The following is a 14236-nucleotide window of genomic DNA, read 5'->3' on the forward strand; positions in this document are numbered from 1 at the left end:
AGTCTGAACCGCACTAGTTTCGTTTCCCAAGTACTTTCCGTCAGTTTCTTTCTTTGGACATAGCGCACATGCAACCTTTTCCGTAAGGTTTTCAAAATAAAACAAATCTAATTTACATACAGGCAAGTTAAAAAGTTGAATGAATTCAAATTACAATATAAACCGTTTACGGTGTGTATATACAAATATCACGTATATCTTATATAAAGTTTATAGCTTGTATTTTTAGTATATTTCAGTGTACTTCCGGTGTTTCCGTATGTGGTGTTGTCATCTTGACAGAGTTGTGATCAGCCATAAATGCAGATGTTGTGCATTTGTGCGTCATTTCACACGGAGTGTCCACTCTGCTAATGGTCACCATGAAATCGTCCCTTCTTCTGCTTTGCTGTGCTTTCTCAGGTAATCTCACACCTGCAAACACTTCCGCGTTGTCTCTTAATAGTTTGTGTGATTTGAAATTAAGAGTGTGAGTATATTATGTTGCTTTGAGGCAGCAACATTAAAGGTTGTCTGATGCTAATGTTTTGGAAGGAAGTAGTCAAACCTGTCCAAATCGGTGTTTTAATTAGGTATATACCGACACATGTGGATCAGTGTGTGTGTGTGACTTCCTGGGTTGTTAGATTATTCACCCATTTCCGCAATCTTTCAGGTAGTTGTCACATGCTTTTGTAAAAAAAAAAAAAAAAAAAAAAAAACGCTTTCTTTGAAGACAAACGTTCACCAAATGCTTTAATTGACTTTTGATCTCCCAAATTATACCATTTTCTAGTATGAAAAAGTCATTTGTAGTCATTCCTAAACAAGGTATATAGGTTTATAGGTGAAGTGTTGCATTCAGACTACCAAAAGCCTCGTAAATACTGCCACGGACTTTTGTACTTGGATAAAGAGGACGTTATCAGTCCATGTCAACACAGAAGTCACTTTGCTCTCACCTTCCACCTCACACACGGTGGTATGGTATGATTATACTGTGTTTTTGTTTCAGTCGTATTTGAGTTACATGAAGAAACGCATTTGCACAAGTCAACTGTGTGAAAAGGAGTGGGAAGAAGCAGATCTTATATTTTAATCCTACCTCTTCCCTGTGTGCTTTGACATTTTGATGCTTGTAATATTTGACAGTAAGGATGTTGCCTTCAAGGTCCATACACTCTTTGAGTCTTTGTGTCTTAATCTTGTGGCATCGGTCCCTGATGTCTTTGACAAGTACTTGGTGCAGTCCACTTTAATTTTCATGTTACCAGAATCCCCCCCACCCCACCCCACCCCCGCCCGCCCAGTGTTGCGTTTGCAGTTTCTCATTTTTCTCATTTCAGCCGTAGCAATTCCACCTTGTTTCTGTTGGTGAACTTTATGGTGACTTTATGATGAGGTGTGGTGTTTTCCCCATCCTCCATTGGGATGCATGAACCCATCCTGATGTCCACGTTCATACATTTTGATTGCAGAAAGTTGGCCAAACGTTTTCTCCGGGTACTCCGGTTTCCTCCCACATTCCAAAAACATGCTAGGTTAATTGGCGACTCCAAATTGTCCATAGGTATGAATGTGAGTGTGAATGGTTGTTTGTCTATATGTGCCCTGTGATTGGCTGGCGACCAGTCCAGGGTGTACCCCGCCTCTCGCCCGAAAACAGCTGGGATAGGCTCCAGCATACCTGTGACCCTAGTGAGGATATTGTTAAGATTTTGAAGATTTTGGTAAATTAGCAAAAATGGACATTTATAGTTCATGGCGCCAGCTATGACCAACGAGCTCTCCCAGTTCAGCCTCATTTCTGGAAGTGAGGTCATCAGGGTGTCAATAGTTTTCAAGTGGGAAGAAAACATTTGGAGATGAAATAGAGAACTTGCGGAACCTAAGTGTTTAAGCCTTCAAAACACAGAATAAGTATAAATTACTCCTTTAGTTATTGTTTGAAATCAGCTTCTTAATGAGCTTAAATGGGTTTTATAGCACAGTCAACATAACGCTGTCAAAAGATGTTTTGTATAACATCTGCTTTCGTGGAATAGTGTTTAGAAGACATTATCTAAACAACTTTATTGCCAACTTTATTTTTTGTTGGCTTGTATCGGTGAAATAGCATCCTTTTTTCAAAATATGTTTTCCTGTACTTTTAAGGCAAAGGTGTTACTTCGAGTGTGATGTGGGTGTCCCATCTGTTTCTTTTGGAAAGTATCACTCGGATACTGTGAACATCCACAACATTTTGGCATGACTACTTTTTGGATATAAAAAATACACCAAACCAAGTCGACAATCTACCTAGCGTGTGTTTACTCTGCTTTTGTCTGAGATGCGTCACCCTGAACAATCTAGAAGATACTTACACACAATATACTGTATAACATTTAAAGTCGAGTCATATAAGGGACCCTTTTTCTTATTCATGCTGTTTATCGATTTTTCTATTCAGCTTCTTCCTTTGTCTTTCAACATCACAATTATCTCCTGCGTAGTTGCGACTTTTTCTGCCAATTACGATCTCTGAAGATGGGACTTTGGCAACAAATGTCTTTTGATTGAGCGATTGTCAGCACTCGACATAACTCACATCACATAAATTTTAAAAAAATGTACAGTATATATATTAAGATATGCCTTTATTCATCCCTCAGTGGGGAATTTGTATTGCACAGCAGCAAGAGTACAGAGTCAGTTAAGCAGTACAAAATACACAATATAGAAAAATAAACAATATAAACAACCCAAGTATTAACAAAATCAACAGTTTTCCCAGAGTTATATACAATACAGTATGTAGATAATATGAAACGAGATGAGATATATGACCAGTCTATACACTGAGATCTTGTTAGAGAGTTAATATGAGGCATTATGGAAATACTTCACATAGAACTTAGTATATTGCATTTAGAGCCCTTAATATTGCACATGGAGGTTGATCAGATATTGCACAGTGAGTGGAGTCTGGAGTAACTATACTGACTATAAAAAGCAAGTATTACACAGATGTACATAGTGGTGTATATATCTGCTTGAATTATTATAAAAAAAAAGTTTGTTGTTGTGATCAAATTAGCACTGGCGCTGGACCAAGTGAACAAGCCGCCTGCAACTGTGACCCCTGCCAAAGAGTTGACTAGCAAGGGCAAGCCTGATCCTACCCGCAAGTACACCACAGCTACACCTGTATCCACCACCGTGCACATGACAACCAACGCTACAACCGACCCTGCTCCCTCAACCAACGCTACAACCGACCCTGCTCCCTCAACCAACGCTACAACCGACCCTGCTCCCTCAACCAACGCTACAACCGACCCTGCTCCCTCAACCAACGCTACAACCGACCCTGCTCCCTCAACCGACCCTGCTCCCTCAACCAACGCTACAACCAACCCGGCACCTGTAACCAACGCTACAACACCTTTGCCAGCCACCAACACAACCAGCAAGCCGACAGACGCTCCTCCTCCTCCTCCCAAGCCCACGCCACCCACCAGCTTAAGGGTCGGCAACTACACCCTGATGAAGGACAAGGTGGTCTGCCTGATGGCTCAAATGGCGCTGCAGATCCGCCTGATGACACCAAAGGTACGTTCTTGCATGTGAAGACACACCTGTGTCACATTGATGAGTGACGTTTCATGAGAAGTAGAGCACACGTCTTTTTTTTTTTTAAAGAACATGCAGCTGTCAGCGAGTCTTCTTCTTTATTTTTTTTAAGGAAGTGAGTGTTTTTTTGTTTCTTTCCTAGGTCAACGGGACTTTTGTGGTTCAGCCCAATAAGACCAAAGCAGCTGGGGGGTGCCAGGAAAGCACGGCCAACCTCACTCTGGTCTTCCAGGAGGGTTTCATCACCTTCATGTTCAACAAGGTGTGTTTGCCTCCCCTGATTTGTTTTTTCAGATTACTGATTACTAAACCGCTCATTGTGTGATGTTGTCTGACTGCTAATGAATTGTTGGAAAGGGGAAGTGGACTTGACAAGCCTGTGTGTGTGTGTGTGTGTGTGTGTGTGTGTGTGTGTGTGTGTGTGTGTGTCATAGCATGTGACACACACACCGTCTCTCACCCACTCATACACAATGACCCAGATGTTGACTTTGCAATTAAGAGCATGCGCCAATTTGCTTTTGTTTCCTCAGAACGCATCTGAAAACACGGTGTACGTGAATGCGCTGTCCTTTAACATCTCCTACCCTTTCAGCACAGGTAAGGTCCACGATAGCCTATTGTACAGTACAGGGGTGGGCAAACTACGGCCCGGGGGCCACATCCAGCCCGTCCGTTCTTTCCAAAGTATTTCATTTAAACTCAACATACGAACTGGCATCATGGCTTGAGCCAACCTTTTGATGGTTTTATCAATTTTGTTATTTGATGTGGTCTGTTGTTTACAAAGTGCTCCTGAAAAAAGGGACACAAGCATAATGATGATAATAATAATAATAAATTTTAAAATATTTAAATATAAGATATTTAAATATAAATCTAAAATAATAAACAATAATAGCAGATTGCATGACACTTTACAGATACAATAATACCAGGTGGACTGTTACGTGTAAAATATATAGTCTGCCCCCCCCCCCCCCCCCCCCTTTTGTTAAATCAATGCGGCCCGCGAGTCAAAAAGTTTGCCCACCCCTGGTACAGTACATGGAATGGAATGGAATGTCCTGAAGATGTACAACAAAATTGGAGAGCTTCTCTTTTCAGTGCAGTAGTCAAGTTAAAAAAAACAAAAAAAGTATATAAAGTAGAGTAAAAAAGACAATTTAACAAGATATATATACAAGATATCCAAAATATACACATAGTATTGCAAAGGAGCATATATATTAATATATATTAATTTTAGTGCAATGATCAATGGGTCATAGTGCAAATAATGACTGGTGTGTACAGATGAGTAAAGTCACATATGAGTGTATTGTAATGGGTTGTTAAATAAATAAATATGATTGAGGTATAATTGGCGACTCCAAATTGTCCATAGGTATGAATGTGAGTGTGAATGGTTGTTTGTCTATATGTGCCCTGTGATTGGCTGGCGACCAGTCTAGGGTGTACCCCGCCTTACGCCCGAAGACAGCTGGGATAGGCTCCAGCACCCCCCGCGACCCTCGTGAGGAAAAGCGGTAGAAAATGAATGAATGAATGATTGAGGTAGTAACAGAGGCAGTGATGGAAAATATTGCACATTTGCATTATGCTAATGACCGGGTACGTTGTATGTCTGACATACCCCTGCCATAAATCACAAATAATGGCATAAAATTCCCTAAAAATACCTATTGTTGCACTGGAAAGGTTCAGAATCAGAAAAGGTTTATTGCCAGGTATGATCAAACACATACTAGGAATTTTTTTGGTATAGTAGGTGCAGACACATCTATTTAAAAAAGAATGAAAAATACAAAATATACAGAATAACAGTATACATATATGTACACAGTCTGTTTTTTGTTTGTTATTCCGGAAGTGCAGTCTGATTGTTTTTCCTAAAAGTCCAAACTGGGCGTTAATGTAACGCTGTATATGTATAATGTAACGTTAATGTTAATGTTTCTGCCTTGTTTACAATATGACTAATATTTTTTAGTATTCACATGGGGCGGCACGGCGGTCTAGTGGTTAGCGCGCAGACCTCACAGCTAGGTGTGTGCCTATAGGAGACCAGGGTTCAATTCCACCCTCTACCATCTCTGTGTGGAGTTTGCATGTTCTCCCCGTGCATGCGTGGGTTTTCTCCAGGTACTCCGGTTTCCTCCCACATTCCAAAAACATGCTAGGTTAATTGGCGACTCCAAATTGTCCATAGGTATGAATGTGAGTGTGAATGGTTGTTTGTCTATATGTGCCCTGTGATTGGCTGGCGACCAGTCCAGGGTGTACCCCGCCTCTTGCCCGAAGACAGCTGGGATAGACTCCAGCACCCCCGTGACCCTCGTGAGGGGAAAAAAGCGGTAGAAAATGAATGAATGAAGTATTCACATACATGTCAGATATTGATATTGATTTTGCTATCTTTACATGACAACAACCTAACTTGGTGTGTGTGTATGTGCCTATCAGAGGAAGTTTGTAGGAAATAATGCTTACTGTACATTTGAATGCAAGCGACCTCTGGGCAGCTGAGTAAGCAAAGCTGACACAGTTGAAATTGAGCTTTACACATGACTTAACAGTTACAGGCATACAGTATTTAGGTTACACAACATCACGTCTTGTGACAAATTTCCTGCTGGAAAATGTTGAGTGAAGTGCTGGGTTTCACGTGACATTGCAACCTCTTGAAGTTGACAGAAGCTCAATCATAAGTGTAGTTGTCGCAATACTTTCAGTGGAATGGTAGTGTAAATACTGCATTCAGATAGGGATTTCTCCAAATGAGTTCTTGTCGAGTGGAGCAGTCTGAAAACATTCTGTGACCAACAAGCAAAATGTATCCTAAAAATAAAGTGAACTCGAAAATTGCCCGACAGCAAAAAAAAAAAAAAACTAGCTAAACCTGTTTTATATGACAGCAAAACAATATATGGGGTTAAAATCACACCAGTAGCTCGGACACACAAAACTTGTTTTCACGCCCAACAATTTACAAACTCAGTGTGGTTTGCAAATACAAAACGTTTTTCACAAGCAAATGCATTTTGTTTTGTAAATAAGAAACAAATACACCATGTTTTACATATTCACATACAAACTATATGAAATATACAGAAAATATCCTTCAAGTAAATTTTGATTCACTTGACAGCAGTAAGATTGAGACAATGAACCCATTTGGTTGACGCCTATTCAACCAGAATAAAACCAGAATTCCTCACGAGGGTCGCAGGGGTGCTGGAGCCTATTCCAGCTGTCTTCGGGCGAGAGGCGGCGTACACCCTGGACTGGTCGCCAGCCAATCACAGGGCACATATAGACAAACAACCATTCACACTCACATTCATACCTATGGACAATTTGGAGTCGCCAATTAACCTAGCATGTTTTTGGAATGTGGGACGAAACCGGAGTACCCGGAGAAAACCCACGCATGCACGGGGAGAACATGCAAACTCCACACAGAGATGGCCGAGGGTGGAATTGAACCCTGGTCTCCTAGCTGTGAGGTCTGCGCGTTACCATGCAAAAATACTAATTATCTAATTATCATTTTTTTTATACCGCTTATCCTCACAAGGGTCACGGGGGTGCTGGAGCCTATTCCAGCTGTCTTCGGGTGAGAGGCGGGGTACACCCTGGACTGGTGGCCAGCCAATCACAGGGCACATATAGACAAACAACCATTCACACTCACATTCATACCTATGGACAATTTGGAGTCGCCAATTAACCTAGCATGTTTTTGGAATGTAGGATGAAACCGGAGTACCCGGAGTAAACCCACGCATGCACCGGGAGAAAATACTAATTATTTACAATTTAAAGAAGACCCATGAATATGAGGGAAATGTACTACAACTATATGTTATTACTTTGTGTCATTGTGATGGTGAATGTTTTAATTGTGTTGCTGTCTTCACTACAACGTTTTGTTTATGACACAGTACTGTGTTTGACTCTTGCAGCCAACGGACAGTATGCTGCCAACAACCAGTCGATGCACAACTTTGCAGCAAAAATTGGCCACTCCTACTCGTGCAAGAGCGAGTCTCTCTACATGGGGAATGGACTGTATTTGGACATCAAGCAAGACAGGATGCAGGCCTTCAATCTGACCATGAGCAACGAATTTGGAATTAGTAAGGATATTTATATACTACTAGTAGTATAATATTTGTGCATATGTGATGGTGCTGTGGCCAATAACTTTTTTTTTTTTTTTTAATGGACCTACAGTTTGCTTTATCACTGATAAGCCAAAAGCTATGTGGATGGTTTGTTCTGATAACTTGGCATACATGACCTACATTGAACTGGCCTCTTTAATGATTAGTCAAGTAGTATTATGAGGATAGTTGTTCTTAGGGAATAACAACAACACTGCTTTGTGTCAATCCAAAATGCGCATAAAGCTATGTATATGTGATTTCTACTTTATACATGCTTTTCTGGGGAAGCATAACTTTGCTGCAATGATTCCAGGGCTAACAAATCCATATTTATTTCAGCTGACTCGTGTGTAGCCGACCAGCCGGATTATCGCGTGGCCATTGCAGTGGGAATCACACTCCTGGTGCTCATCTTGGTGGTGGTGGTGGTGTACTTCTTGGGCCGCAGGAGGAGGACGGATGGCTACCAGTCGCTGTGAGGCCACCATGCCCCAGATGTGTCTGGGGTGAGGCAGAGTGCGCTCTCATGGGGGCACTGAAGGGCACATCTTTGTCAAAATGTCTCATTGAAATCACTTTATTTTTGTCCACATTTTGTTTTAGTATTCTGTTTTAAATTGATTTTATTCAGAGAATCGTACTCCTTTGTGGTTGCCTTTTTTAGCAAACGACCTATACATCCTAATGTGTTATTTTATTTTGACTTTTCAAAAAGGGATGATTAAAAAGATGCTATTTGTGTAACCTTGTCAGGTAATGTATTGATCAATAATAATTGCACTGATTGCTGTCACGGGCGAGGTTGTCCATACGCCTGAAGAGAAGCCCTATGTCTAGCATTCTGACTTCTAAGGACATAATGTGGATTGTTTACAATATAGCTTAGCGGGGCCACAAATAGAGGCATGAAAGATTTGTCAATATTTCTTCTGTGTTCTACATGTTACGAGAGTGTACCATTCTGGGCTGATGCTGATTCTAGCTGTTGATGCCTTTTTTTCCCCCAATTTGAATGCCTTTTTTGCCATTAAAGAACGACATGTTTATAATAAGTGTCTGGCCAAGTTTATTACAATATCCAATAAAGCCAATAGGGGGCAGCATATCTCTGCGTACTAATGTTTTTGTACAAACCCTTAAATTTAGGTCATGTGGTTATAGTTGACAAATGTGACTTGCCTTGACGCATATTATCAATGACATTTGTGCATATTTTATTACGTGTGTTTCATTGTTAAATTATATTTGTGACGCATGTCTATCGATAATCTTAGATTTTCCGAGTGCACTTGAAATACTCCCGAATGACGTCATGACACGTAACGTGATGACGTATGTCGAGTGCGTGTGACTCTCCGGCAGCCTGAAGTGCGCGGCAAAAGAATTGGGACGCAAACAAAAACATGTGGCTGCCACACTGAGGAACCGGCTACATTCTTCTTTCCACACTGGCGGTTAGTAGGATACCGGAGCGAGTTATTCGGTAGGTAATCCATAACGATACATTTTACGTGACTTCCTCCTCGACGAGCGGTAATCTAAAGTCGTCTAATTTGGCTAACTAGCCCCGCTCGTTAGCCAGCTAGCTGCACCTGATCGCGCTCAAGCAAGCCAGGTATCTAACATTGATGTTGCCTTAAACCCTTTACCTACGGATTAGTTGGGTCATACTCTCCCGACTCTAGGCTGCTTTTATATAATTGACTAAAGCTTTCGTTCGGGGAACAAATACTAATTTCAATCAAACATTACTAACGCGCGATTTGCCCAACTTCGCAAAGTTAGCTGGTTAGCCGTATGCTAACGTATACAATAGCGACGTCATAATAGCGTGGACAGTAATATTCATTTTTTTGGGCTTGGAAGTGCCATATTTAGACATTACTAATGTCAGTAAACATCAAAAGGCTTCCAGGAACGTATTTATTACATTTATTGTTTCTATTAGCAAGGGGAGTGCCCCGCCCACCCGTTTGCTATGTAGTCCATGTTAGCTGTCCTGGTGGAACATGTGACGACATTCAGTGAGTCACTCTTATCTAAGCCTTATCTAATGCTCCCTTTGCTCACAGGGCTATATAGAACATGTAATAGAATAAATAATGTTATATTGTAATTATAGTAATAATAGCATTAAAGCCTATGGGAGGCTTTAAAGTGCCAGTCACAATATTAAAACGGTAATATTCTCCCATACAATTATTTATATTTTTTTCATTGTGTGACAGCAGGTGATGCTTAGAGGACACAATGGGTATGCACACGTCCCAGAAGAAGCACTTTCCTCTACGGGGGATCGACGGCGTCGTTCAGCTGTTTGACGCCGAGCTCTGCAAGTCTGAGCCAGACCTGGCCCTCCTCTCGTTGGTCCTGGGCTTTGTTGAACACTTCCTGGCTGTGAACCGCGTGATCCCCATCAATGTGCCCGGCGTGCGCTTTGAGCCGCTGGAGCCAGACTGTCCCAACTCGTGCTTCCCCACCGTGGAGCTGGGCATGATCTCGGCGCTATACGAGCGCTTCACGGCGCAGATCCGCGGGGCGGTCGACCTCTCCCAGTACAGAAGGACATCTGCAGGTTCCAGCCGAGAGCTGGTGAAGAAAGTGTCAGACGTCATCTGGAACAGTCTCAGTCGCTCGTACTTTAAAGATCGGGCTCACATCCAGTCTCTCTTCAGCCTCATCACTGGTAAGGCAATCAGAGTCCGGATGACTTATTTCACAACAAACAAATGTCGTTTTTCTTCAAGGAACCAAACTGGACAGTTCGGGGGTGGCCTTTGCTGTTGTAGCCGCTTGCCAAGTCCTGGGTCTGAAGGATGTGCACCTGGCTTTGTCTGAGGACCACGCCTGGGTCATATTTGGCAAGAATGGTGAAGAAACGGCTGAGGTCACATGGCACGGGAAGGGTAACGAGGACAGGAGAGGACAGACGGTCACAATGGGGGTCAGCGAGAAGGTGATCCACACTTTATGCCCGAACGGGCCAGAGTCTTTGATTGAGTAAACATTGACTGGTCATAAAATGCAATGCATTTGGCACAGCCTGGGATGTTTGTTTCATTGAAAAAATCATTTCGTGGGCCTGCAAGCTGTCTTATGTTTTGTATTTTGTACCCTTACTATACCAAAAAATGACCCACACCGGGTCCTTACAACCAAGGAAGCGTTTTGATGGCGTAGTGTTACATGCTTTGTAGTCAATGTGTTTTTGTTTTTGTTTTAGAGCTGGCTCTACCTAAAGGGCTCCTACATGAAATGTGACAGAAACATGGAGGTGGCCTTCATGGTTTGTGCCATCAACCCTTCACTGGACCTGCACACTGACAGCTCTGAGCTCCTGCAGCTACAACAGGTCAGCAAACAATGCGGTCTCATTATTAAACATTATTCGCAACGTTAATGCTCTTTTTTTTTCCCCCCAATTGTTTCCCTTTGACAGAAGTTGCTGTGGTTGCTGTATGAACGAGGCAACCTGGACAGGTGAGAGTGCTCCAGAGATGTAAAAGCTTAACTTGAAATTACAATCCTCAACCGATTAACGCACCCTGTGCCAGGTATCCAATGGCCATGGGGACTCTGGCAGACCTGGAGGACCAGGAACCAATCCCTGGCAAGGAGAGCCCACTGGAAATCCACCTCAAGGTACGATTACCTGTCGTCCTTTCACTTGGAGAAATATGCTTAATTTTGCTCTCTCTTTTTGGTCAGGCTGTGAATTCTGCCCAGAAACATTACAACAACGAGCACATCTACCCTTACATGTACCTGGCTGGCTTCCACTACAGACACCGGAATGTACGGGATGCGCTGAAGGCGTGGGCAGATGCGGCACAGGTTATGCAAGAGTAAGTTTATTATCTGTAAATAAAGTATTATCATTTTTTTCTATTGGATGTGTTTTATTATGCATGAGTACAAATAATGGGAGTTCACAAGAAAGGGTATTGTGGTCACAATACCTCATATGACCACCAGATGGCAGTCAATGCACACCCATTGTTAACTAGTAGGCATGTAAACTAATATTTCCATGAATACACTATTAATGAAAAATGGTTAAATATTTAATGTATATTCATACTTGATGGTCAAAGGAGCAGAGGGTGTGGTGGAAATCAACTTCTGTGGTTAAAAATAGCACCTGTGGCGACATCGAGCAGCTTCCGTTTGCTGCCCTCTCATTGTTCTTCCTTTTCCTTCCGTTCTTGGTTGTTCTTTGCATTCATTTCCTTTTTTTTTTGTGACAACTCAATTTGATCTCTTCACACCTCCCCCCTGAAGTCTTTACGCAACTGAAACAAAACAGCATTCATAAAAAGTACTTCTTATTACAGTTACAACTACTTCCGCGAGGATGAGGAGATCTACAAGGAATTCTTTGACATTGCAAACGACGTTATTCCCACTCTACTGAAGGAAACGGCTGCCGCCGCTGAGATTCCAGCGGAGGGCGGCGACGCAGGAGAAGCTTGTGATAAAGTAAGCAATTCCCACCCCAAGGAGGGGAATGGCTGTTGCATTGTGGGTAGTGAAGTCCACAAAATATAATCCATTTTATATTTTTGTGCAGGATCAGCCTAAGCAGGCAGCCGCCCTGTCGGCCTTGCAGGACCCAGAATGCTTCGCCCACCTGCTGTGCTTCTACGACGGCATCTGCAAATGGGAGGAGGGTAGTCCCACGCCGGTACTGCATGTGGGCTGGGCCACCTATTTGGTACAGTCGCTCAGCCGCTTTGATGCGCAGGTAAGGAGGAGGCATTATAATAAGTTGCTTTGGAAGTCACTGCGCAGGTGTATCTAATGAAGCGTCCTGTAGTGTCATTCCGAAATGAAAAAAAGAGGGCCTTGTTGTATCCCAAGGTGCGTCAGAAAGTGTCCATCATCACCAAAGAGCCAGACTGTCAAGATGACGATGATGCCTCCAGTGAGGATCACTGGGAGGGCCGGAGACGAGGGTCCCGTCGGGAGTCCAAACTAGAAGAGCAGAACTCTCCGCTCCCCGCTGCCCCCACCTCCCCAGCCTCCCAGACGACGACGACGACTGCGGCGGCGCCGCCTCAGCCCAAGAAAGTCGGAGACGGTGTGGCCCGTCGCCGCTCCCTCCAGGGCCAGCGGGGCACCGAGGGGGGGCCCGACGCCAAGCCCAAGTCACCCAGCCCCAATGCGGCGCCTTCCCCTCAGCAACAGCAGACAGCATCACCCTGCCCGGGCGCCCCCGTGGTCATCTTCCAGAGCGAAAAGATGAAAGGCATGAAGGGGCTCCTGTGCGCCGCTAAGGTGAACTCCAGCGCCATCAAGCTGCAGCTCACCGCTCAATCTCAGGTCCAGATGAAGAGGCAGAAGAGCACGCCACCCGGGGACTACTCCATGTCCTTCATGAAGAGACAACGCAAGGCTCTTTAGGCTCGTCTCCATCCATAGTTCCACCTCCTGGAATCTCGTGACAACAGCACGCAAACAAACCTGAGTGTTTTTAGAGCGCTTCCTCCTTTAGTTTGTTGTTCTGGTGAACAAGCCCACTCAACTGTCATATCATTTTCTCATCGCATCATGAGGACGCCGTCTGTGACCGCAAGCTTAGGACACGTCTTCAATTTAGGATAGTTACTGTGTAACATTGTCCACTCCCGCGCTAAGGATAGCTTCTTTCTTGCTAGCTCATTGTTGCCTTATGTCGCTTTTGTTTTTTTGTTTTTTTTGTTGTTTGTTAGTTTGGAGGATTTAGAGTAGAGAAAGACCCAGAAAGACCACACACTGTCCACACGGCCACGTTAGGTGGTCCCGCTACTTTGTTTGTATCTACAAGTAATAAAGACCTCATCAAACTAGATGCTACATTGTGTATCAATAAGTTATTCCAGTGTATTGCTTTGCTTTGGTTTTACCATGAGTTAAATTAGCATTTCAAGATCGTGTCTAATCAAATGTTTTTAGTGTATTATTTGTATTAAATGTGCGCATTGTTCACTGAGGTGAACAATTTGGGTTATGGTGTGGACATACTGCTCATTAGGGGTGATCCGGTCATTTATTGTATCAGTCCGCTAACGATATCGCTATGTAAGTTTTACTGGAACAATAGCACCATCATAGGGCGGCACGGCGGTCTACTGTTTAGCGCGCAGACCTCACAGACCAGGGTTCAATTCCACCCTCGACCATCTCTGTGTGGAGTTTGCATGTTCTCCCCGTGCATGCGTGGGTTTCCTCCCACATTCCAAAAACATGCTAGGTTAATTGGTGACTCCAAATTGTCCATAGGTATGAATGTGAGTGTGAATGGTTGTTTGTCTATATGTGCCCTGTGATTGGCTGGCGACCAGTCCAGGGTGTACCCCGCCTCTCGCCCATAGACAGCTGGGATAGGCTCCAGCATCCCCCCGCGACCCTCGTGAGGAAAAAGCGGTAGAGAATGAATGAATGAATAAAACACAAGACACATTTTAGGCAAACAAAATGAATTATACTCAGAA

General features: G+C 43.3%; 2 protein-coding genes across 4 annotated transcripts; both read left to right on the plus strand.

Annotated features, from left to right (window-relative positions):
• The first annotated feature begins 242 nt into the window (after window positions 1–242).
• On the plus strand, window positions 243–8815 carry LOC131125961 (macrosialin-like). 2 transcript variants are annotated; one of them, XM_058068052.1, is made up of 7 exons: window positions 243–402; window positions 3056–3289; window positions 3338–3570; window positions 3734–3853; window positions 4125–4191; window positions 7560–7733; window positions 8103–8815. In XM_058068052.1, the coding sequence occupies exons 1-7, from the start codon at window positions 354–356 to the stop codon at window positions 8240–8242; spliced, it is 1017 nt and encodes a 338-aa protein (XP_057924035.1). In that variant the 5' UTR covers window positions 243–353; the 3' UTR covers window positions 8243–8815. The 2 variants fall into 2 exon arrangements, with proteins under 2 accessions (XP_057924035.1, XP_057924034.1); XM_058068051.1 differs by having other exon boundaries at window positions 3056–3570.
• Window positions 8816–9054: 239 nt separating this feature from the next.
• Window positions 9055–13591, plus strand: men1 (multiple endocrine neoplasia I). Of its 2 annotated transcripts, none has more exons than XM_058067986.1 (10): window positions 9055–9246; window positions 9995–10449; window positions 10511–10719; window positions 10987–11115; window positions 11203–11243; window positions 11318–11405; window positions 11472–11608; window positions 12098–12242; window positions 12334–12507; window positions 12624–13591. In XM_058067986.1, exons 2-10 carry the CDS (start codon window positions 10014–10016, stop codon window positions 13164–13166), a joined length of 1902 nt encoding a protein of 633 aa, XP_057923969.1. In that variant the 5' UTR covers window positions 9055–9246; window positions 9995–10013; the 3' UTR covers window positions 13167–13591. The 2 variants fall into 2 exon arrangements, with proteins under 2 accessions (XP_057923969.1, XP_057923968.1); XM_058067985.1 differs by having other exon boundaries at window positions 9057–9246; window positions 9992–10449.
• Window positions 13592–14236: the final 645 nt, after the last annotated feature.

Source organism: Doryrhamphus excisus, chromosome 3 (genome assembly GCF_030265055.1).
Source record: "Doryrhamphus excisus isolate RoL2022-K1 chromosome 3, RoL_Dexc_1.0, whole genome shotgun sequence".
NCBI lineage: Eukaryota > Metazoa > Chordata > Actinopteri > Syngnathiformes > Syngnathidae > Doryrhamphus > Doryrhamphus excisus.